Source organism: Salvelinus alpinus, chromosome 31, assembly GCF_045679555.1.
Source record: "Salvelinus alpinus chromosome 31, SLU_Salpinus.1, whole genome shotgun sequence".
Classification (NCBI taxonomy): domain Eukaryota; kingdom Metazoa; phylum Chordata; class Actinopteri; order Salmoniformes; family Salmonidae; genus Salvelinus; species Salvelinus alpinus.
The window spans coordinates 35,217,217-35,239,557 of NC_092116.1; the positions used below are offsets into that span (position 1 = coordinate 35,217,217).

The 22,341-nt window shown below is 40.1% G+C and overlaps 2 protein-coding genes across 2 annotated transcripts; both read right to left on the bottom strand.

Moving 5' to 3' along the window:
- Positions 1-6,418: 6,418 nt before the first annotated feature.
- On the bottom strand, positions 6,419-8,319 carry LOC139561561 (equistatin-like). Its single transcript, XM_071378790.1, has 5 exons — positions 8,164-8,319; positions 7,589-7,652; positions 6,789-6,920; positions 6,605-6,700; positions 6,419-6,527 (listed from the first exon to the last, which is right to left on the bottom strand). The coding sequence occupies exons 2-4, from the start codon at positions 7,638-7,640 to the stop codon at positions 6,621-6,623; spliced, it is 264 nt and encodes an 87-aa protein (XP_071234891.1). The 5' UTR covers positions 7,641-7,652; positions 8,164-8,319; the 3' UTR covers positions 6,419-6,527; positions 6,605-6,620.
- Positions 8,320-16,834: 8,515 nt separating this feature from the next.
- On the bottom strand, positions 16,835-18,735 carry LOC139561563 (equistatin-like). Its single transcript, XM_071378792.1, has 5 exons — positions 18,580-18,735; positions 18,005-18,068; positions 17,205-17,336; positions 17,021-17,116; positions 16,835-16,943 (listed from the first exon to the last, which is right to left on the bottom strand). Exons 2-4 carry the CDS (start codon positions 18,054-18,056, stop codon positions 17,037-17,039), a joined length of 264 nt encoding a protein of 87 aa, XP_071234893.1. The 5' UTR covers positions 18,057-18,068; positions 18,580-18,735; the 3' UTR covers positions 16,835-16,943; positions 17,021-17,036.
- Between the last annotated feature and the right edge of the window lie 3,606 nt (positions 18,736-22,341).

The window sequence follows — 22,341 nt, forward strand, 5'->3', positions numbered from 1 at the left end:
TTAAAATGAAGCCCATTAATCCTCTTTACAATGGGTGTAGAGCCTAACTGGAATATATTTACAGCGCGTGAGTTTCTCATTTGGGGAAAATCATTTTCACTCTAAATTTGCAGCTTGATGATAAAAGCAAAATGAAAAGCTGAAAAGTCTTGAGTCAATAAGTATTCAACCTCTTTGTTATGTCAAACCTAAACAAGTTCAGGAGTAAAGATGTTCTTATCAAGTCACATTATAAGTTGCATGGACTCACTCTGTGTTCAATAATAATGTTTGACATGATTTTTGAATGACTACCTCATCTCTGTACCCCACACATATAATTATCTGTAAGGTCCCTCAGTCGAGCAATGCATTTCAAACACAGATTCAACCACAATGACCAGGGAGTTTTCCAATGCCTTGCAACCAAGGGCACCTATTGAAAGATGGGTAAAATAAAAAAAAGCAGACATTGAATATCCCTTTGAGAATGGTATTAATTACACATTGGATGGTGTATCAATACACCCAGTCACTACAAAGATACAGGCGTCCTTTCTGTCCGGAGACTGAGATGGACATTGCAACATATTGATTTTGTGGTCATTTAACCATTTCATTGTGGATTTTGATGTGTGCTTGGGGGTTATTGTCTTGCTTGAAGATCCACTTCCAGCCAATGTCAGCATCCCGGCAGAGAGAACTAGTTTTTTTGGGGCTATAATGTCCTTGTACTTGGTACCAAGTTTATGATGCCGTTGAGCTTAAAAAGGGCCACAGAACCAGGGAAGCAAAAAAGCTTCATAAACGTGAAAGATGCAGAACCATATTTTACTGTAGGTATGAGGTACTTCTCTGCACATGCTTCTGTTTTTCCACACCAAAACCACCGCTGAAGTTCATGACTAAAGAGCTCTATTTTCATGTCATCTGACCATAGCACCGCCTGGAGTTTGATAAATGGCACTTGGATTGGAACCGATGCCATTTCCTCCTTAAAGGGATAGTGCAATATTTTGGCAATTACAACCTTTTTCTTCTAACCCAGAGTCAGATTTTGTCTCTGCATGAAATATGAAGGACTTTGAAGGTAGTTTTTCCAGCGATCGCTAACTAGCGTCAGCGCAATGACTAGAAGTCTTTGGGATCTGCTCTCAGAGTTAATAATTGTGCTGAAGCTGCAGTAGTTAATTTAAAAACTTCCTTCAAACTAAAGAAAGACGGCTAAATTGCCAAAATCTCACAATATCCCTTTAAACAGTAGAGAAAACCCCACTAAATGAATTTTTTCTACTTGAAATGTGATTACTTTTCCTAGAGTGACCCCAACATTAGAAAAAGTGTAACATCGCCTTTGTTCATATTTCCATGAAAGCTGTACACCACCAGTGTACAAATAATTGTATTATGTATTGTTGTAATATCATTGATTTATGTGACTGTTTTCTGTGACACTGATACTAATTGCTGATAGTAATCTCTTTGTCAAAAGGTCGCTGTCCTTTCTGGCAGAATATGCCCAGCAAGTCGGCAAAGTATTGCATCAAGATAAGGGTGGCCTGTGACGCACAATCCAGCTACGCTCGGAAGATGCAAGTCTACACGGGGAAGCCGACCAGTGGAGGCCCGGAGAAGAACCAGGGGATGCGGGTTGTGCTTGATGTGACAGATGGACTGAGGGGGCACAATGTCACATGTGACAATTTCTTCACCTCTTATGAACTCAGCCACTAGCTCCTGGAGAGGAAGATCAGCATGGTTGGCGCAGTTAGAAAGAACAGGCCTGAGCTCCACCCTGCACTCCTCGCAACAAGGGGGAGAGAGGCCTTCTCATCAACGTTTGCCTTCACCCCCACCCCCTTTCTAGTTTCTTACCTACCAAAGAGGAACAAGAATGTGGTCCTCTTCACCAAACTGCCCAAAGCAGCTGAGATCAGTGATCAAAAGGACAGGAAGCCAGCCATCATCCTAGACTAAAACCACAGCAAAGGAGGCGTGGACAACCTGGACAAAATGATTGGAACTGACAGCTGCAGGAGGATGACTGGCCGCTGGCCTATGGTCATCTTCCATAACATCATTGATGTGTCCCCTACAATGCCTTCGTTATATGGAACAAGATCAACCGTACCTGGATGCCTGATGAGAGTAACAAGAGGAAGTTTTTCCTGGAGCAGCTGGGAAAGGCACTTGTAACCCCACAAATTCAAAGAAGGGAGTTCCTCCTAACAGCCTCTGCAGCGCTTGTGAAAGCTGATCCACCTGAGGCTGCAGCTGGGGCAGGCAAGAGGAGGAAATTCCAATTCTGCCCCCAAAGAGGGACTGTAAAACAAATACTATGTGCTGCACATGTGAGAAATACAACTGCAAAGTCCATGCACACACTTGCATACTGTGCTACATGCTAAATAGAGTTGATTGATTTATGTTGTTTGCATTTTTGTTTTGTATCTATTATCCTATTTTATTCTTATTTATTGTTGTTGTTTAAACACCTTGTGGGTGTGGGCAATAGTTAAAAAAATGGGAGGAGACTAGTATTTTGTAGTTGAATTCCTCATTGTACAGTATATAAGAATATATCACTATGTTGCCAAAAAAGTTCAAGACTTGTTTCCCTTATATAAAATATTTTTTTCAAAACTACTTTCTGCACATTTCTGCTACTTTCTTAGGCTATACAAGTGCTATCTCTTGCTAAAAAAAATATGTTTACACCTACGCAGTACCTTTAGCAATAATAATAATAAACCTCTACTTTGGTAAAGAAAACAATTATAACAGGTCTGTTGTAAAAAAGAAACGAGAGGTGTCCACTGATTAAATGCAGTCTTTCTGCAATGTGAAGAGGTAAAACCCAGATGTTTCTTTATGCAAAATAGATTTGGAGTTTAAAAATCAATTAAGCTGCTTTATTTTAGGGGTTTAGCGAAGGTGGGTCATTTTTTACCCTTAGGACAGGGAGAGTATTTTAAACAATAGTTAAAAACAAGTTCTTATTTTCAATGACTCCCTAGGAACAGTGGGTTAACCTCTTTGGGCTGCAGGGGCAGTATTGAGTAGCCTGGATAAAAGGTGCCCATTTCAAACGGCCTCGTACTCAATTCTTGCTCGTACAATATGCATATTATTATTACTATTGGATAGAAAACACTCTCTAGTTTCTAAAACCGTTTTTGAATTATATCTGTGAGTAAAACAGAACTCATTTTGCAGCAAACTTCCTGACAGGAAGTGGAATATCTGAAATCCATGCTCTGTTCTAGGGCCTGCCTATAAATGTGCTTGATATTTATTAGTATACATGCACTTCATACGCCTTCCACTAGATGTCAACAGGCAGTGAGAGAAGAAATGGAGTGTATAACATCATCTGAGGTCGAATAAAAGCTCTTGGCATGACGTGACCCCAATTTCCTGTTTTCTGGAGCGCGCGAGAAGTGACCTGGTATTGCCTTCTGTAAAGCTGTCGTTATAGACGACTAATATCTCCGGCTTTGATTTTATTTGATACATGTGACAATATCATCGTAAAGTATGTTTTTTCAATATAGTTTTATTAGATTATTGAAATTTTTTCGGGACGTTAGGCGTGTTGCTTTGTCTGCGTATGTTCAGGAAGGAGAGCTTCGCGCCACTTTGCTAGCTTTCCGTGCTAATTGACTGGAGAAGAGGACATTCTAAATCCAAACAACGATTGTTCTGGACAAAGGACCCCTTGTACAACATTCTGATGGAAGATCATCAAAAGTAGGACCCATTTTATGATGCTATTTCATATATCTGTCGAACATGTGAACTAGTAGTTTGCGCCCAGATTTTGGGCACGCTCTCGCCATAACGTAAACTGCATGTCGTAATGAAGTTATTTTTAGAATTCTAACACGGCGATTGCATTAAGAACTAGTGTATCTATCATTTCCTATACAACATGTATTTTTTAGTAATGTTTATGAATAGTTATTTGGTCAGAATATGTGAGTGTCAGAAAAATATCCGGACGTTGTGGGAAAAAGATGCTACGTTAGCACAATGTATAACCACTGATTTCAGCTCTAAATATGCACATTTTCGAACAAAACATAAGTGTATGTATAACCTGATGTTATAGGACTGTCATCTGATGAAGCTTATCAAGGTTAGTCAAAAATTATATATCTTTTGCTGGTTTGTTACGATCGCTAACTTTCGCTGCTGGTAAATGGCTTGTGTTTCTGGCTATTGTGGTAAGCTAATATAATGCTATATTGTGTTTTCGCTGTAAAACACTTAAGAAATCGGAAATATTGGCTGGAATCACAAGATGCCTGTCTTTCATTTGCTGTACACCATGTATTTTTCAGAAATCTTTTATGATGAGTATTTAGGTATTTGACGTTGGTGTCTGTAATTACTCTGGCTGCTTCGGTGCTATTTCTGACGGTAGCTGTGATGGTAGCTGCAATGTAAAACTGATTTATAGCTCAAATATGCACATTTTTCGAACAAAACATAGATTTATTGAATAACATGTTATAAGACTGTCATCTGATGAAGTTGTTTCTTGGTTAGTTTGGTTGGTTCTTGGTTAGTTAGGTTGGTTTTGTGCATGCTACCTGTGCTGTGAAAAATGTCTGTCCTTTTTTGTATTTGGTGGTGAGCTAACATAAATATACGTGGTGTTTTCGCTGTAAAACATTTTAAAATCGGACATGTTGGCTGGATTCACAAGATGTTTATCTTTCATATGCTGTATTGGTCTTGTTAATGTGTGAAAGTTAAATATTTCAAAAAAATATATTTTGAATTTCGTGCCCTGCACTTGAAGTGGCTGTTGTCATATTGCGCCCGGCTTCGGGCTTGCAGCCCAAAGAAGTTAACTGCCTTGTTCAGTGGCAGAACAACAGATTTTTACCTTGTTAGCCTTGGGATTCGAACTTTCAGCCTTTCGGTCCAAGTCCAACGCTCTAAGGATCAGCTGTCAGAGCAGCTTACCGTGCACTGCACCTGTACACAGCCCCTCTGTAAATAGCCCATCCAACTACCTCATCTCCATATTATTTGTTGCTCTTTTGCACCCCAGTATCTCTACTTGCACATCATCTGCACATCTATCAATCCAGTGTTAATATTACATTTTAATTATTTCACCACAATGGCCTATTTATTGCCTTACCTCTCTAATCTTAGTTCATTTGCACACACTGTACATAGATGTTTCTATTGTGTTGACTGTATGTTTGTTTATCCCATGTGTAGCTGTTGTTTTTGTCACACTGCTTTGCTTTACCTTGGCCAGGGCACGGTTGTAAATGAGAACTTGATTTAACCAAGTAAGCCAGTAACAAGGTAATATAAAATGCTGTGGTAGCCATGCTGGTTAAGTGTGCCTTGAATTCTAAATAAATCACTGACAGTGTCACCAACAAAGCAGCCCCACACCATCACACCTCCATGCTTCACGGTGGGAACACCACATGCGGAGAACATCCGTTCACCTAGTCGGCGCCTCAAACCAAAAATTTGGACTAAGACCAAATGACAGGTTCCCACAGGTCTACTCATTGCAGTAGAGGTAACTACAGTGTGTCTTCCTTTCCTGTGGTGATCCTCGAGAGCCAGTTTCATCATAGCGCTTGGTTTTTGAGACTTCACTTGAAGGTTCAAAGTTCCGCATTTTCTGACCTTCATGGCTTAAAGTAATGGACTGTTTCTCTTTGCTTATTTGAGCTGTTCATGCCATAATATGGACTTGACATTTAACATGTAGGACTTAGTATACCACCCCTACCTTGTCACAACTGATCTGCTCAAACACATTGAGGATAGAAATTCCACAAGCACACCTGTTAACTGAAATGCATTCCAGGTGACTACCTCATCTAGTTGAGAGAATGCCGAGTTTGTAAAAAGCTGTCAAGGTAAAGGGTAGCTACTTTTTGATTTGTTTAAGACATGATGCCATAGGTGTTATTTCATAGCTGTCTTCACTGTTCTACAACATAGAAAATAAAACCCTGGTATGAGTAGGTGTGTTCATTTTGGACTGGTTCTGTAACTATAGTAGATCTAGCCTGTAGAAGCTATTGGGATCCTCCTCTTTTTAATAGAAGCCATCAGGCTGTTTTCACACAATTGCATAGGTTATAGAAATGTTGTGCAACATGAGCTCATGAAGTGATTTAGATTTGCTTTGATGTCAGAGTGATTAGAGGGACAATAGAGTGCTGAGTACCAGGCAGTTAGCAAGTGTGGTAGAAGACTACTAATGACCATCAGCAGCATCAGAGCTTGGAGAAGCTCAATTACTAAATGGTCACGTGGAATTTGACTGCCTTCATGTCCTGTAACTGCCGGTGTGGTGGTAATACAGTCACCATAACAGTCCTACTCCTTCCTCCACTTCCCAGAAATGGACCAGTTCAGATACATTGTTCAACATATCACACCAACAAGGAAGTAAGTAAATCAACAGTTTAATATCAGGATTTCTCCATGCAAATCAGTTCCTGTAGTACAGTAAAGACAACTGTTCGTCTTTTCAACGTCTTCATTCCAACGCCTTTCACCTACAATTATACAAAAAACATCAATAATCAGCTGCAAAGTAGTAACATTTAGTGAATGAGTATGTATATACATGCACCTTGGTGGAACAGTTGCTAGCAGTTGCTAGCAGTGCCTGGTGGAGTATCACTACCCGGGACCTTCTGTCCAGTACTGGTCACACACCAACAGTGACCTACCAGAAAGACATGTTGCATATACAATATATACACATTGAAGTGTCACATTAAACTGAATTGAGAATTTTGTGCGGCCGTGTTAACCTGTAGATCCCCAACATTGCTCAGGGGTGTATTGGCCATTGTAGTCACACGTGGGGACGTAGGCTCCAATTGAGCCATTTAAAGCGGCATCTCTAGCATCCTCACATGGGGTCTTGGGTCGTATCCTAGCATCTGGACACAGGTAACATACATTGTAATGTGACCATAACATTGCAGGACAATATACATTTCTGGACATACATTCTGGAATCTTGGGGTGCGTCCACTATGTGCCCTATTCAGAAGTAGTTTATACGGAATAGGGTTCCATTTCAGATGCAACCTAGGTACTTCCTGTCTAAATATTGAAGTTCTGCTACTTGTTTAAAAGGCCTGTAGAGTCAAATTCCAGTTTCGTAGAAGAGCTGATGAAACTAAGACTGGAAATTGTATCAGTGTTATTTCCTGTTAGTTGCTAGACAATATAATCAAACAAACCGTTCATATCAGAATACCTCAGTCCCGCATCTAGACACCAATATACATCTCTGGAACTAGAGGAGTGGCAGGTAGCCTGCTGTTTGAGAGTTGGGCCAGTAGTTCAAATCAGTGAGCTGACTAGTTGATATATCCGTCTATGTGCCCTTCAGCAAGGCACAACCTTCATTTCTCCAGTGTCAAGGTTGATAATGGCTGACCTCTCAGAGGGTGTCCCATGGAGAACCGGTTATGAATAGAAACACATTTCCAAATCACACCTGCGTATTAACACCTACATGTGTGTGAAGTAGGACAGAGCAACACCAACAAATGTTTTTATTAAAATGTAGGTGAGTAAGTGTGAGGTATGTCACGCTTACCTCCCAGAGCAAAAGCTGTGCTGACAAGCAGAATGATGGTCAATGTCGCCATGGTAATCGTCTCCTGAGAGAGAAAGAGTGTAAGATTAGTTGAGCATTTTAAATCTGGAATGGCTGTGGGTACTAGAGGAGAGGTTAAGGAAACCCACTGTAAGGTACAAAACTTAAGCAGCATTTTCTAAACCCAGTACTGAGGACCCCAAGAAGCGAGTATGGGCAACACGGTGCTACTAGTCTTCTGCCAAAACTCAGGTATCATTTCTTCAACCACATACAATAGATTAGCCTGGCACACAGGAATATGTATCCTTCCCAAATGGCTCCTCATTCCTTATGTAGTGAACAACCTTTGACGAGGGCCTACAATGAACTACATAGGGAAAGGGAAGCATTACAGATATTGTCAGACACTACCCATTTACTGCAAAGGTACGGATTAGTCTATGCGCTTAAATTCAGGGGGCCGCTCCACAAAAAGGCACAACTATATATTGTACTACGTTTGACAAGGGGCAAATAACATTTAGGTACCATTTGAGATGCAGATAGTTGATTAAATAATGATGCACTCTCACCTTCTGCACTCTTCCAAGGGATTCACTGGGTGTCTCTCTGTTGTCTGTGAGTTATGGTCTACCTCTTCCACCTCTCCTTTTAAAGGAACTGTCACAGGTGTGACTAGTTGCCTCATTAACCCAACAAGAGATCCTGTTGTCGGGCCATTAGTTAGTGGTGTAAAGCACTTAAGGAGAAATACCCTCAAGTACTACTTAAGTCGTTTTTGGGGGTATCTTTACTTTACTATTTATATTTTTGACAACTTTCACTTCACTACATTCCTAAAGAAAAGAATGTACTTTCTACTCCATACATTTTCCCTGACACCCAAAAGTACTCGTTACATTTTGAATGATTAGCAGGACAGAAAAATGGTCCAATTCACCCACTTATCAAGAGAACGTCCATGGTCATCCCTGCTGCCTCTGACCTGGCAGACTCACTAAATACAAATGCTTTGTTTGTAAATTGTGACTGAGTGTTGGAGTATGCCCTTGGCTATGCGTAATTATATTTTAAAAAACAAGAAAATGGTGCCGTCTGGTTTGCTTCATGTAAGGAATTTGAAAATATGTATCCTTTTACTTTTGATACTTAAGTAAATTTGATCAATTCAATTTAATGTTGATACTTCAGTATATTTAAAACCGAATAATTTTAAACCTTTACTCAAGTAATATTTTACTGGGTGACTTTCACCTTTACTTGAGTCATTTTCTCTGAAGGAACCTTCATAGGCAGTGAAGAGAGTCGTAGAGGAAGATGGGTCCAGTTTAGAGGGATCCTGAGAGGCTCCCTGTGAGTATGCCGAGGCCAATAGAGAGTGATAGGAATAACATGTGTTTCAGTAAGGTTTCTTAGCATTCATAGCCATGGTTATCAACTGTGATGCAGAAATGGAACACAAATCACAGAAAATAGATGTTGTGGTGGTAGCTGCAGAGAACTCCTTGGGTTATGAGATTTTACAGCAGAAGAGTTACAAGGTGTGATGAACGATAGTGTCCCGTTCTCCCAGGCTGCCGGCCTGCTGTAGGATCAGATTGGGCAAAGTAGTGGAATAGTGGTGAGGTTATAATGGGTCTAGGATCAGATAGGGTCATGTAGTGGAATAGTGGTGAGGTTATAATGGGTCTAGGATCAGATTGGGCCAAGTAGTGGAATAGTGGTGGGGTTATAATGGGTCTAGGATCTCACACTAGCACGAGCGAGCGAGCGAGCGCACACACACACAAACACACACACATACTAAATTCTCCAATTCAGTTCACCTCGGGATCGGTGTCCCTCCTGCGGGATGGTTGAGCTAACGTGCGCTAATGTGATTAGCCTGAGGTTGTAAGTAACAAGAACATTTCCCAGGACATAGACATGTCTTTTTCGGGCAGAAATCTTAACTTCTTGTTAATCAAACTGCACTGTCCAATTTACAGTAGATGTTACAGTGAAAAAATGCCATGCTATTGTTTGAGGAGAGTGTACAGTTATCTACTTGAAAATGTATATATTGACCAATTAGGCACATTTGGGTAGGCTTTATACAACATTTTGAATAGAAATGCAAAACTTTGCTAATACACTGCTGCAATCTAGCAGCCAAAATATAAATTGTGCCTAGTCAGATAATGTTTAATAAGTCAGATAATGTTCATTAACAAATTAGGCACATTTGGGCAGTGTTGATACAACATTTTGAACAGAAATGAAATGGTTCATTGGATCAGCGTAAAACTTTGCACATACAATGAACCCCATCTAGCCAAAATCTAAATTCACCTGGGCTGGAATAAAACATTATGGCCCCTGTTTCGAGACAGATGCATGATAATTGTCCATTCTAAATCAAAACAAATTGCACACATTTAGTACATTTAAAGACAAGATTAAATCAAGAATAGTCTGATGGGTGACAATATTAGCCCATCAGTTGTGAATGATGCCCAGTGGAATTCAAGAAACAGCACATACCTTTTTTTGGGCCACTTTTTCAAATCATAGTGCCACACCTCATGTAGCTGAGCCCATAGGCCTATATGTTTTATTTTACCTTTATTTAACTAGGTAAGTCAGCTAAGAACAAATTCTTATTTTCAATGACGATCTAGGAACAGTGGGTTCAGAGGCAGAACGACAGATTTGTACCTTGTCAGCTCGGGGATTCAATCTTGCAACCTTTCGGTTACTAGTCCAACACTCTAACACTAGGCTACCCTGCCGCACCATATGTTTTGATAAGGTTTGTATCACAACTAAAGTGGCCAAATAACTTGTTAAAATGAAGCCCATTAATCCTCTTTACAATGGGTGTAGAGCCTAACTGGAATATATTTACAGCGCGTGAGTTTCTCATTTGGGGAAAATCATTTTCACTCTAAATTTGCAGCTTGATGATAAAAGCAAAATGAAAAGCTGAAAAGTCTTGAGTCAATAAGTATTCAACCTCTTTGTTATGTCAAACCTAAACAAGTTCAGGAGTAAAGATGTTCTTATCAAGTCACATTATAAGTTGCATGGACTCACTCTGTGTTCAATAATAATGTTTGACATGATTTTTGAATGACTACCTCATCTCTGTACCCCACACATATAATTATCTGTAAGGTCCCTCAGTCGAGCAATGCATTTCAAACACAGATTCAACCACAATGACCAGGGAGTTTTCCAATGCCTTGCAACCAAGGGCACCTATTGAAAGATGGGTAAAATAAAAAAAAGCAGACATTGAATATCCCTTTGAGAATGGTATTAATTACACATTGGATGGTGTATCAATACACCCAGTCACTACAAAGATACAGGCGTCCTTTCTGTCCGGAGACTGAGATGGACATTGCAACATATTGATTTTGTGGTCATTTAACCATTTCATTGTGGATTTTGATGTGTGCTTGGGGGTTATTGTCTTGCTTGAAGATCCACTTCCAGCCAATGTCAGCATCCCGGCAGAGAGAACTAGTTTTTTTGGGGCTATAATGTCCTTGTACTTGGTACCAAGTTTATGATGCCGTTGAGCTTAAAAAGGGCCACAGAACCAGGGAAGCAAAAAAGCTTCATAAACGTGAAAGATGCAGAACCATATTTTACTGTAGGTATGAGGTACTTCTCTGCACATGCTTCTGTTTTTCCACACCAAAACCACCGCTGAAGTTCATGACTAAAGAGCTCTATTTTCATGTCATCTGACCATAGCACCGCCTGGAGTTTGATAAATGGCACTTGGATTGGAACCGATGCCATTTCCTCCTTAAAGGGATAGTGCAATATTTTGGCAATTACAACCTTTTTCTTCTAACCCAGAGTCAGATTTTGTCTCTGCATGAAATATGAAGGACTTTGAAGGTAGTTTTTCCAGCGATCGCTAACTAGCGTCAGCGCAATGACTAGAAGTCTTTGGGATCTGCTCTCAGAGTTAATAATTGTGCTGAAGCTGCAGTAGTTAATTTAAAAACTTCCTTCAAACTAAAGAAAGACGGCTAAATTGCCAAAATCTCACAATATCCCTTTAAACAGTAGAGAAAACCCCACTAAATGAATTTTTTCTACTTGAAATGTGATTACTTTTCCTAGAGTGACCCCAACATTAGAAAAAGTGTAACATCGCCTTTGTTCATATTTCCATGAAAGCTGTACACCACCAGTGTACAAATAATTGTATTATGTATTGTTGTAATATCATTGATTTATGTGACTGTTTTCTGTGACACTGATACTAATTGCTGATAGTAATCTCTTTGTCAAAAGGTCGCTGTCCTTTCTGGCAGAATATGCCCAGCAAGTCGGCAAAGTATTGCATCAAGATAAGGGTGGCCTGTGACGCACAATCCAGCTACGCTCGGAAGATGCAAGTCTACACGGGGAAGCCGACCAGTGGAGGCCCGGAGAAGAACCAGGGGATGCGGGTTGTGCTTGATGTGACAGATGGACTGAGGGGGCACAATGTCACATGTGACAATTTCTTCACCTCTTATGAACTCAGCCACTAGCTCCTGGAGAGGAAGATCAGCATGGTTGGCGCAGTTAGAAAGAACAGGCCTGAGCTCCACCCTGCACTCCTCGCAACAAGGGGGAGAGAGGCCTTCTCATCAACGTTTGCCTTCACCCCCACCCCCTTTCTAGTTTCTTACCTACCAAAGAGGAACAAGAATGTGGTCCTCTTCACCAAACTGCCCAAAGCAGCTGAGATCAGTGATCAAAAGGACAGGAAGCCAGCCATCATCCTAGACTAAAACCACAGCAAAGGAGGCGTGGACAACCTGGACAAAATGATTGGAACTGACAGCTGCAGGAGGATGACTGGCCGCTGGCCTATGGTCATCTTCCATAACATCATTGATGTGTCCCCTACAATGCCTTCGTTATATGGAACAAGATCAACCGTACCTGGATGCCTGATGAGAGTAACAAGAGGAAGTTTTTCCTGGAGCAGCTGGGAAAGGCACTTGTAACCCCACAAATTCAAAGAAGGGAGTTCCTCCTAACAGCCTCTGCAGCGCTTGTGAAAGCTGATCCACCTGAGGCTGCAGCTGGGGCAGGCAAGAGGAGGAAATTCCAATTCTGCCCCCAAAGAGGGACTGTAAAACAAATACTATGTGCTGCACATGTGAGAAATACAACTGCAAAGTCCATGCACACACTTGCATACTGTGCTACATGCTAAATAGAGTTGATTGATTTATGTTGTTTGCATTTTTGTTTTGTATCTATTATCCTATTTTATTCTTATTTATTGTTGTTGTTTAAACACCTTGTGGGTGTGGGCAATAGTTAAAAAAATGGGAGGAGACTAGTATTTTGTAGTTGAATTCCTCATTGTACAGTATATAAGAATATATCACTATGTTGCCAAAAAAGTTCAAGACTTGTTTCCCTTATATAAAATATTTTTTTCAAAACTACTTTCTGCACATTTCTGCTACTTTCTTAGGCTATACAAGTGCTATCTCTTGCTAAAAAAAATATGTTTACACCTACGCAGTACCTTTAGCAATAATAATAATAAACCTCTACTTTGGTAAAGAAAACAATTATAACAGGTCTGTTGTAAAAAAGAAACGAGAGGTGTCCACTGATTAAATGCAGTCTTTCTGCAATGTGAAGAGGTAAAACCCAGATGTTTCTTTATGCAAAATAGATTTGGAGTTTAAAAATCAATTAAGCTGCTTTATTTTAGGGGTTTAGCGAAGGTGGGTCATTTTTTACCCTTAGGACAGGGAGAGTATTTTAAACAATAGTTAAAAACAAGTTCTTATTTTCAATGACTCCCTAGGAACAGTGGGTTAACCTCTTTGGGCTGCAGGGGCAGTATTGAGTAGCCTGGATAAAAGGTGCCCATTTCAAACGGCCTCGTACTCAATTCTTGCTCGTACAATATGCATATTATTATTACTATTGGATAGAAAACACTCTCTAGTTTCTAAAACCGTTTTTGAATTATATCTGTGAGTAAAACAGAACTCATTTTGCAGCAAACTTCCTGACAGGAAGTGGAATATCTGAAATCCATGCTCTGTTCTAGGGCCTGCCTATAAATGTGCTTGATATTTATTAGTATACATGCACTTCATACGCCTTCCACTAGATGTCAACAGGCAGTGAGAGAAGAAATGGAGTGTATAACATCATCTGAGGTCGAATAAAAGCTCTTGGCATGACGTGACCCCAATTTCCTGTTTTCTGGAGCGCGCGAGAAGTGACCTGGTATTGCCTTCTGTAAAGCTGTCGTTATAGACGACTAATATCTCCGGCTTTGATTTTATTTGATACATGTGACAATATCATCGTAAAGTATGTTTTTTCAATATAGTTTTATTAGATTATTGAAATTTTTTCGGGACGTTAGGCGTGTTGCTTTGTCTGCGTATGTTCAGGAAGGAGAGCTTCGCGCCACTTTGCTAGCTTTCCGTGCTAATTGACTGGAGAAGAGGACATTCTAAATCCAAACAACGATTGTTCTGGACAAAGGACCCCTTGTACAACATTCTGATGGAAGATCATCAAAAGTAGGACCCATTTTATGATGCTATTTCATATATCTGTCGAACATGTGAACTAGTAGTTTGCGCCCAGATTTTGGGCACGCTCTCGCCATAACGTAAACTGCATGTCGTAATGAAGTTATTTTTAGAATTCTAACACGGCGATTGCATTAAGAACTAGTGTATCTATCATTTCCTATACAACATGTATTTTTTAGTAATGTTTATGAATAGTTATTTGGTCAGAATATGTGAGTGTCAGAAAAATATCCGGACGTTGTGGGAAAAAGATGCTACGTTAGCACAATGTATAACCACTGATTTCAGCTCTAAATATGCACATTTTCGAACAAAACATAAGTGTATGTATAACCTGATGTTATAGGACTGTCATCTGATGAAGCTTATCAAGGTTAGTCAAAAATTATATATCTTTTGCTGGTTTGTTACGATCGCTAACTTTCGCTGCTGGTAAATGGCTTGTGTTTCTGGCTATTGTGGTAAGCTAATATAATGCTATATTGTGTTTTCGCTGTAAAACACTTAAGAAATCGGAAATATTGGCTGGAATCACAAGATGCCTGTCTTTCATTTGCTGTACACCATGTATTTTTCAGAAATCTTTTATGATGAGTATTTAGGTATTTGACGTTGGTGTCTGTAATTACTCTGGCTGCTTCGGTGCTATTTCTGACGGTAGCTGTGATGGTAGCTGCAATGTAAAACTGATTTATAGCTCAAATATGCACATTTTTCGAACAAAACATAGATTTATTGAATAACATGTTATAAGACTGTCATCTGATGAAGTTGTTTCTTGGTTAGTTTGGTTGGTTCTTGGTTAGTTAGGTTGGTTTTGTGCATGCTACCTGTGCTGTGAAAAATGTCTGTCCTTTTTTGTATTTGGTGGTGAGCTAACATAAATATACGTGGTGTTTTCGCTGTAAAACATTTTAAAATCGGACATGTTGGCTGGATTCACAAGATGTTTATCTTTCATATGCTGTATTGGTCTTGTTAATGTGTGAAAGTTAAATATTTCAAAAAAATATATTTTGAATTTCGTGCCCTGCACTTGAAGTGGCTGTTGTCATATTGCGCCCGGCTTCGGGCTTGCAGCCCAAAGAAGTTAACTGCCTTGTTCAGTGGCAGAACAACAGATTTTTACCTTGTTAGCCTTGGGATTCGAACTTTCAGCCTTTCGGTCCAAGTCCAACGCTCTAAGGATCAGCTGTCAGAGCAGCTTACCGTGCACTGCACCTGTACACAGCCCCTCTGTAAATAGCCCATCCAACTACCTCATCTCCATATTATTTGTTGCTCTTTTGCACCCCAGTATCTCTACTTGCACATCATCTGCACATCTATCAATCCAGTGTTAATATTACATTTTAATTATTTCACCACAATGGCCTATTTATTGCCTTACCTCTCTAATCTTAGTTCATTTGCACACACTGTACATAGATGTTTCTATTGTGTTGACTGTATGTTTGTTTATCCCATGTGTAGCTGTTGTTTTTGTCACACTGCTTTGCTTTACCTTGGCCAGGGCACGGTTGTAAATGAGAACTTGATTTAACCAAGTAAGCCAGTAACAAGGTAATATAAAATGCTGTGGTAGCCATGCTGGTTAAGTGTGCCTTGAATTCTAAATAAATCACTGACAGTGTCACCAACAAAGCAGCCCCACACCATCACACCTCCATGCTTCACGGTGGGAACACCACATGCGGAGAACATCCGTTCACCTAGTCGGCGCCTCAAACCAAAAATTTGGACTAAGACCAAATGACAGGTTCCCACAGGTCTACTCATTGCAGTAGAGGTAACTACAGTGTGTCTTCCTTTCCTGTGGTGATCCTCGAGAGCCAGTTTCATCATAGCGCTTGGTTTTTGAGACTTCACTTGAAGGTTCAAAGTTCCGCATTTTCTGACCTTCATGGCTTAAAGTAATGGACTGTTTCTCTTTGCTTATTTGAGCTGTTCATGCCATAATATGGACTTGACATTTAACATGTAGGACTTAGTATACCACCCCTACCTTGTCACAACTGATCTGCTCAAACACATTGAGGATAGAAATTCCACAAGCACACCTGTTAACTGAAATGCATTCCAGGTGACTACCTCATCTAGTTGAGAGAATGCCGAGTTTGTAAAAAGCTGTCAAGGTAAAGGGTAGCTACTTTTTGATTTGTTTAAGACATGATGCCATAGGTGTTATTTCATAGCTGTCTTCACTGTTCTACAACATAGAAAATAAAACCCTGGTATGAGTAGGTGTGTTCATTTTGGACTGGTTCTGTAACTATAGTAGATCTAGCCTGTAGAAGCTATTGGGATCCTCCTCTTTTTAATAGAAGCCATCAGGCTGTTTTCACACAATTGCATAGGTTATAGAAATGTTGTGCAACATGAGCTCATGAAGTGATTTAGATTTGCTTTGATGTCAGAGTGATTAGAGGGACAATAGAGTGCTGAGTACCAGGCAGTTAGCAAGTGTGGTAGAAGACTACTAATGACCATCAGCAGCATCAGAGCTTGGAGAAGCTCAATTACTAAATGGTCACGTGGAATTTGACTGCCTTCATGTCCTGTAACTGCCGGTGTGGTGGTAATACAGTCACCATAACAGTCCTACTCCTTCCTCCACTTCCCAGAAATGGACCAGTTCAGATACATTGTTCAACATATCACACCAACAAGGAAGTAAGTAAATCAACAGTTTAATATCAGGATTTCTCCATGCAAATCAGTTCCTGTAGTACAGTAAAGACAACTGTTCGTCTTTTCAACGTCTTCATTCCAACGCCTTTCACCTACAATTATACAAAAAACATCAATAATCAGCTGCAAAGTAGTAACATTTAGTGAATGAGTATGTATATACATGCACCTTGGTGGAACAGTTGCTAGCAGTTGCTAGCAGTGCCTGGTGGAGTATCACTACCCGGGACCTTCTGTCCAGTACTGGTCACACACCAACAGTGACCTACCAGAAAGACATGTTGCATATACAATATATACACATTGAAGTGTCACATTAAACTGAATTGAGAATTTTGTGCGGCCGTGTTAACCTGTAGATCCCCAACATTGCTCAGGGGTGTATTGGCCATTGTAGTCACACGTGGGGACGTAGGCTCCAATTGAGCCATTTAAAGCGGCATCTCTAGCATCCTCACATGGGGTCTTGGGTCGTATCCTAGCATCTGGACACAGGTAACATACATTGTAATGTGACCATAACATTGCAGGACAATATACATTTCTGGACATACATTCTGGAATCTTGGGGTGCGTCCACTATGTGCCCTATTCAGAAGTAGTTTATACGGAATAGGGTTCCATTTCAGATGCAACCTAGGTACTTCCTGTCTAAATATTGAAGTTCTGCTACTTGTTTAAAAGGCCTGTAGAGTCAAATTCCAGTTTCGTAGAAGAGCTGATGAAACTAAGACTGGAAATTGTATCAGTGTTATTTCCTGTTAGTTGCTAGACAATATAATCAAACAAACCGTTCATATCAGAATACCTCAGTCCCGCATCTAGACACCAATATACATCTCTGGAACTAGAGGAGTGGCAGGTAGCCTGCTGTTTGAGAGTTGGGCCAGTAGTTCAAATCAGTGAGCTGACTAGTTGATATATCCGTCTATGTGCCCTTCAGCAAGGCACAACCTTCATTTCTCCAGTGTCAAGGTTGATAATGGCTGACCTCTCAGAGGGTGTCCCATGGAGAACCGGTTATGAATAGAAACACATTTCCAAATCACACCTGCGTATTAACACCTACATGTGTGTGAAGTAGGACAGAGCAACACCAACAAATGTTTTTATTAAAATGTAGGTGAGTAAGTGTGAGGTATGTCACGCTTACCTCCCAGAGCAAAAGCTGTGCTGACAAGCAGAATGATGGTCAATGTCGCCATGGTAATCGTCTCCTGAGAGAGAAAGAGTGTAAGATTAGTTGAGCATTTTAAATCTGGAATGGCTGTGGGTACTAGAGGAGAGGTTAAGGAAACCCACTGTAAGGTACAAAACTTAAGCAGCATTTTCTAAACCCAGTACTGAGGACCCCAAGAAGCGAGTATGGGCAACACGGTGCTACTAGTCTTCTGCCAAAACTCAGGTATCATTTCTTCAACCACATACAATAGATTAGCCTGGCACACAGGAATATGTATCCTTCCCAAATGGCTCCTCATTCCTTATGTAGTGAACAACCTTTGACGAGGGCCTACAATGAACTACATAGGGAAAGGGAAGCATTACAGATATTGTCAGACACTACCCATTTACTGCAAAGGTACGGATTAGTCTATGCGCTTAAATTCAGGGGGCCGCTCCACAAAAAGGCACAACTATATATTGTACTACGTTTGACAAGGGGCAAATAACATTTAGGTACCATTTGAGATGCAGATAGTTGATTAAATAATGATGCACTCTCACCTTCTGCACTCTTCCAAGGGATTCACTGGGTGTCTCTCTGTTGTCTGTGAGTTATGGTCTACCTCTTCCACCTCTCCTTTTAAAGGAACTGTCACAGGTGTGACTAGTTGCCTCATTAACCCAACAAGAGATCCTGTTGTCGGGCCATTAGTTAGTGGTGTAAAGCACTTAAGGAGAAATACCCTCAAGTACTACTTAAGTCGTTTTTGGGGGTATCTTTACTTTACTATTTATATTTTTGACAACTTTCACTTCACTACATTCCTAAAGAAAAGAATGTACTTTCTACTCCATACATTTTCCCTGACACCCAAAAGTACTCGTTACATTTTGAATGATTAGCAGGACAGAAAAATGGTCCAATTCACCCACTTATCAAGAGAACGTCCATGGTCATCCCTGCTGCCTCTGACCTGGCAGACTCACTAAATACAAATGCTTTGTTTGTAAATTGTGACTGAGTGTTGGAGTATGCCCTTGGCTATGCGTAATTATATTTTAAAAAACAAGAAAATGGTGCCGTCTGGTTTGCTTCATGTAAGGAATTTGAAAATATGTATCCTTTTACTTTTGATACTTAAGTAAATTTGATCAATTCAATTTAATGTTGATACTTCAGTATATTTAAAACCGAATAATTTTAAACCTTTACTCAAGTAATATTTTACTGGGTGACTTTCACCTTTACTTGAGTCATTTTCTCTGAAGGAACCTTCATAGGCAGTGAAGAGAGTCGTAGAGGAAGATGGGTCCAGTTTAGAGGGATCCTGAGAGGCTCCCTGTGAGTATGCCGAGGCCAATAGAGAGTGATAGGAATAACATGTGTTTCAGTAAGGTTTCTTAGCATTCATAGCCATGGTTATCAACTGTGATGCAGAAATGGAACACAAATCACAGAAAATAGATGTTGTGGTGGTAGCTGCAGAGAACTCCTTGGGTTATGAGATTTTACAGCAGAAGAGTTACAAGGTGTGATGAACGATAGTGTCCCGTTCTCCCAGGCTGCCGGCCTGCTGTAGGATCAGATTGGGCAAAGTAGTGGAATAGTGGTGAGGTTATAATGGGTCTAGGATCAGATAGGGTCATGTAGTGGAATAGTGGTGAGGTTATAATGGGTCTAGGATCAGATTGGGCCAAGTAGTGGAATAGTGGTGGGGTTATAATGGGTCTAGGATCTCACACTAGCACGAGCGAGCGAGCGAGCGCACACACACACAAACACACACACATACTAAATTCTCCAATTCAGTTCACCTCGGGATCGGTGTCCCTCCTGCGGGATGGTTGAGCTAACGTGCGCTAATGTGATTAGCCTGAGGTTGTAAGTAACAAGAACATTTCCCAGGACATAGACATGTCTTTTTCGGGCAGAAATCTTAACTTCTTGTTAATCAAACTGCACTGTCCAATTTACAGTAGATGTTACAGTGAAAAAATGCCATGCTATTGTTTGAGGAGAGTGTACAGTTATCTACTTGAAAATGTATATATTGACCAATTAGGCACATTTGGGTAGGCTTTATACAACATTTTGAATAGAAATGCAAAACTTTGCTAATACACTGCTGCAATCTAGCAGCCAAAATATAAATTGTGCCTAGTCAGATAATGTTTAATAAGTCAGATAATGTTCATTAACAAATTAGGCACATTTGGGCAGTGTTGATACAACATTTTGAACAGAAATGAAATGGTTCATTGGATCAGCGTAAAACTTTGCACATACAATGAACCCCATCTAGCCAAAATCTAAATTCACCTGGGCTGGAATAAAACATTATGGCCCCTGTTTCGAGACAGATGCATGATAATTGTCCATTCTAAATCAAAACAAATTGCACACATTTAGTACATTTAAAGACAAGATTAAATCAAGAATAGTCTGATGGGTGACAATATTAGCCCATCAGTTGTGAATGATGCCCAGTGGAATTCAAGAAACAGCACATACCTTTTTTTGGGCCACTTTTTCAAATCATAGTGCCACACCTCATGTAGCTGAGCCCATAGGCCTATATGTTTTATTTTACCTTTATTTAACTAGGTAAGTCAGCTAAGAACAAATTCTTATTTTCAATGACGATCTAGGAACAGTGGGTTCAGAGGCAGAACGACAGATTTGTACCTTGTCAGCTCGGGGATTCAATCTTGCAACCTTTCGGTTACTAGTCCAACACTCTAACACTAGGCTACCCTGCCGCACCATATGTTTTGATAAGGTTTGTATCACAACTAAAGTGGCCAAATAACTTGTTAAAATGAAGCCCATTAATCCTCTTTACAATGGGTGTAGAGCCTAACTGGAATATATTTACAGCGCGTGAGTTTCTCATTTGGGGAAAATCATTTTCACTCTAAATTTGCAGCTTGATGATAAAAGCAAAATGAAAAGCTGAAAAGTCTTGAGTCAATAAGTATTCAACCTCTTTGTTATGTCAAACCTAAACAAGTTCAGGAGTAAAGATGTTCTTATCAAGTCACATTATAAGTTGCATGGACTCACTCTGTGTTCAATAATAATGTTTGACATGATTTTTGAATGACTACCTCATCTCTGTACCCCACACATATAATTATCTGTAAGGTCCCTCAGTCGAGCAATGCATTTCAAACACAGATTCAACCACAATGACCAGGGAGTTTTCCAATGCCTTGCAACCAAGGGCACCTATTGAAAGATGGGTAAAATAAAAAAAAGCAGACATTGAATATCCCTTTGAGAATGGTATTAATTACACATTGGATGGTGTATCAATACACCCAGTCACTACAAAGATACAGGCGTCCTTTCTGTCCGGAGACTGAGATGGACATTGCAACATATTGATTTTGTGGTCATTTAACCATTTCATTGTGGATTTTGATGTGTGCTTGGGGGTTATTGTCTTGCTTGAAGATCCACTTCCAGCCAATGTCAGCATCCCGGCAGAGAGAACTAGTTTTTTTGGGGCTATAATGTCCTTGTACTTGGTACCAAGTTTATGATGCCGTTGAGCTTAAAAAGGGCCACAGAACCAGGGAAGCAAAAAAGCTTCATAAACGTGAAAGATGCAGAACCATATTTTACTGTAGGTATGAGGTACTTCTCTGCACATGCTTCTGTTTTTCCACACCAAAACCACCGCTGAAGTTCATGACTAAAGAGCTCTATTTTCATGTCATCTGACCATAGCACCGCCTGGAGTTTGATAAATGGCACTTGGATTGGAACCGATGCCATTTCCTCCTTAAAGGGATAGTGCAATATTTTGGCAATTACAACCTTTTTCTTCTAACCCAGAGTCAGATTTTGTCTCTGCATGAAATATGAAGGACTTTGAAGGTAGTTTTTCCAGCGATCGCTAACTAGCGTCAGCGCAATGACTAGAAGTCTTTGGGATCTGCTCTCAGAGTTAATAATTGTGCTGAAGCTGCAGTAGTTAATTTAAAAACTTCCTTCAAACTAAAGAAAGACGGCTAAATTGCCAAAATCTCACAATATCCCTTTAAACAGTAGAGAAAACCCCACTAAATGAATTTTTTCTACTTGAAATGTGATTACTTTTCCTAGAGTGACCCCAACATTAGAAAAAGTGTAACATCGCCTTTGTTCATATTTCCATGAAAGCTGTACACCACCAGTGTACAAATAATTGTATTATGTATTGTTGTAATATCATTGATTTATGTGACTGTTTTCTGTGACACTGATACTAATTGCTGATAGTAATCTCTTTGTCAAAAGGTCGCTGTCCTTTCTGGCAGAATATGCCCAGCAAGTCG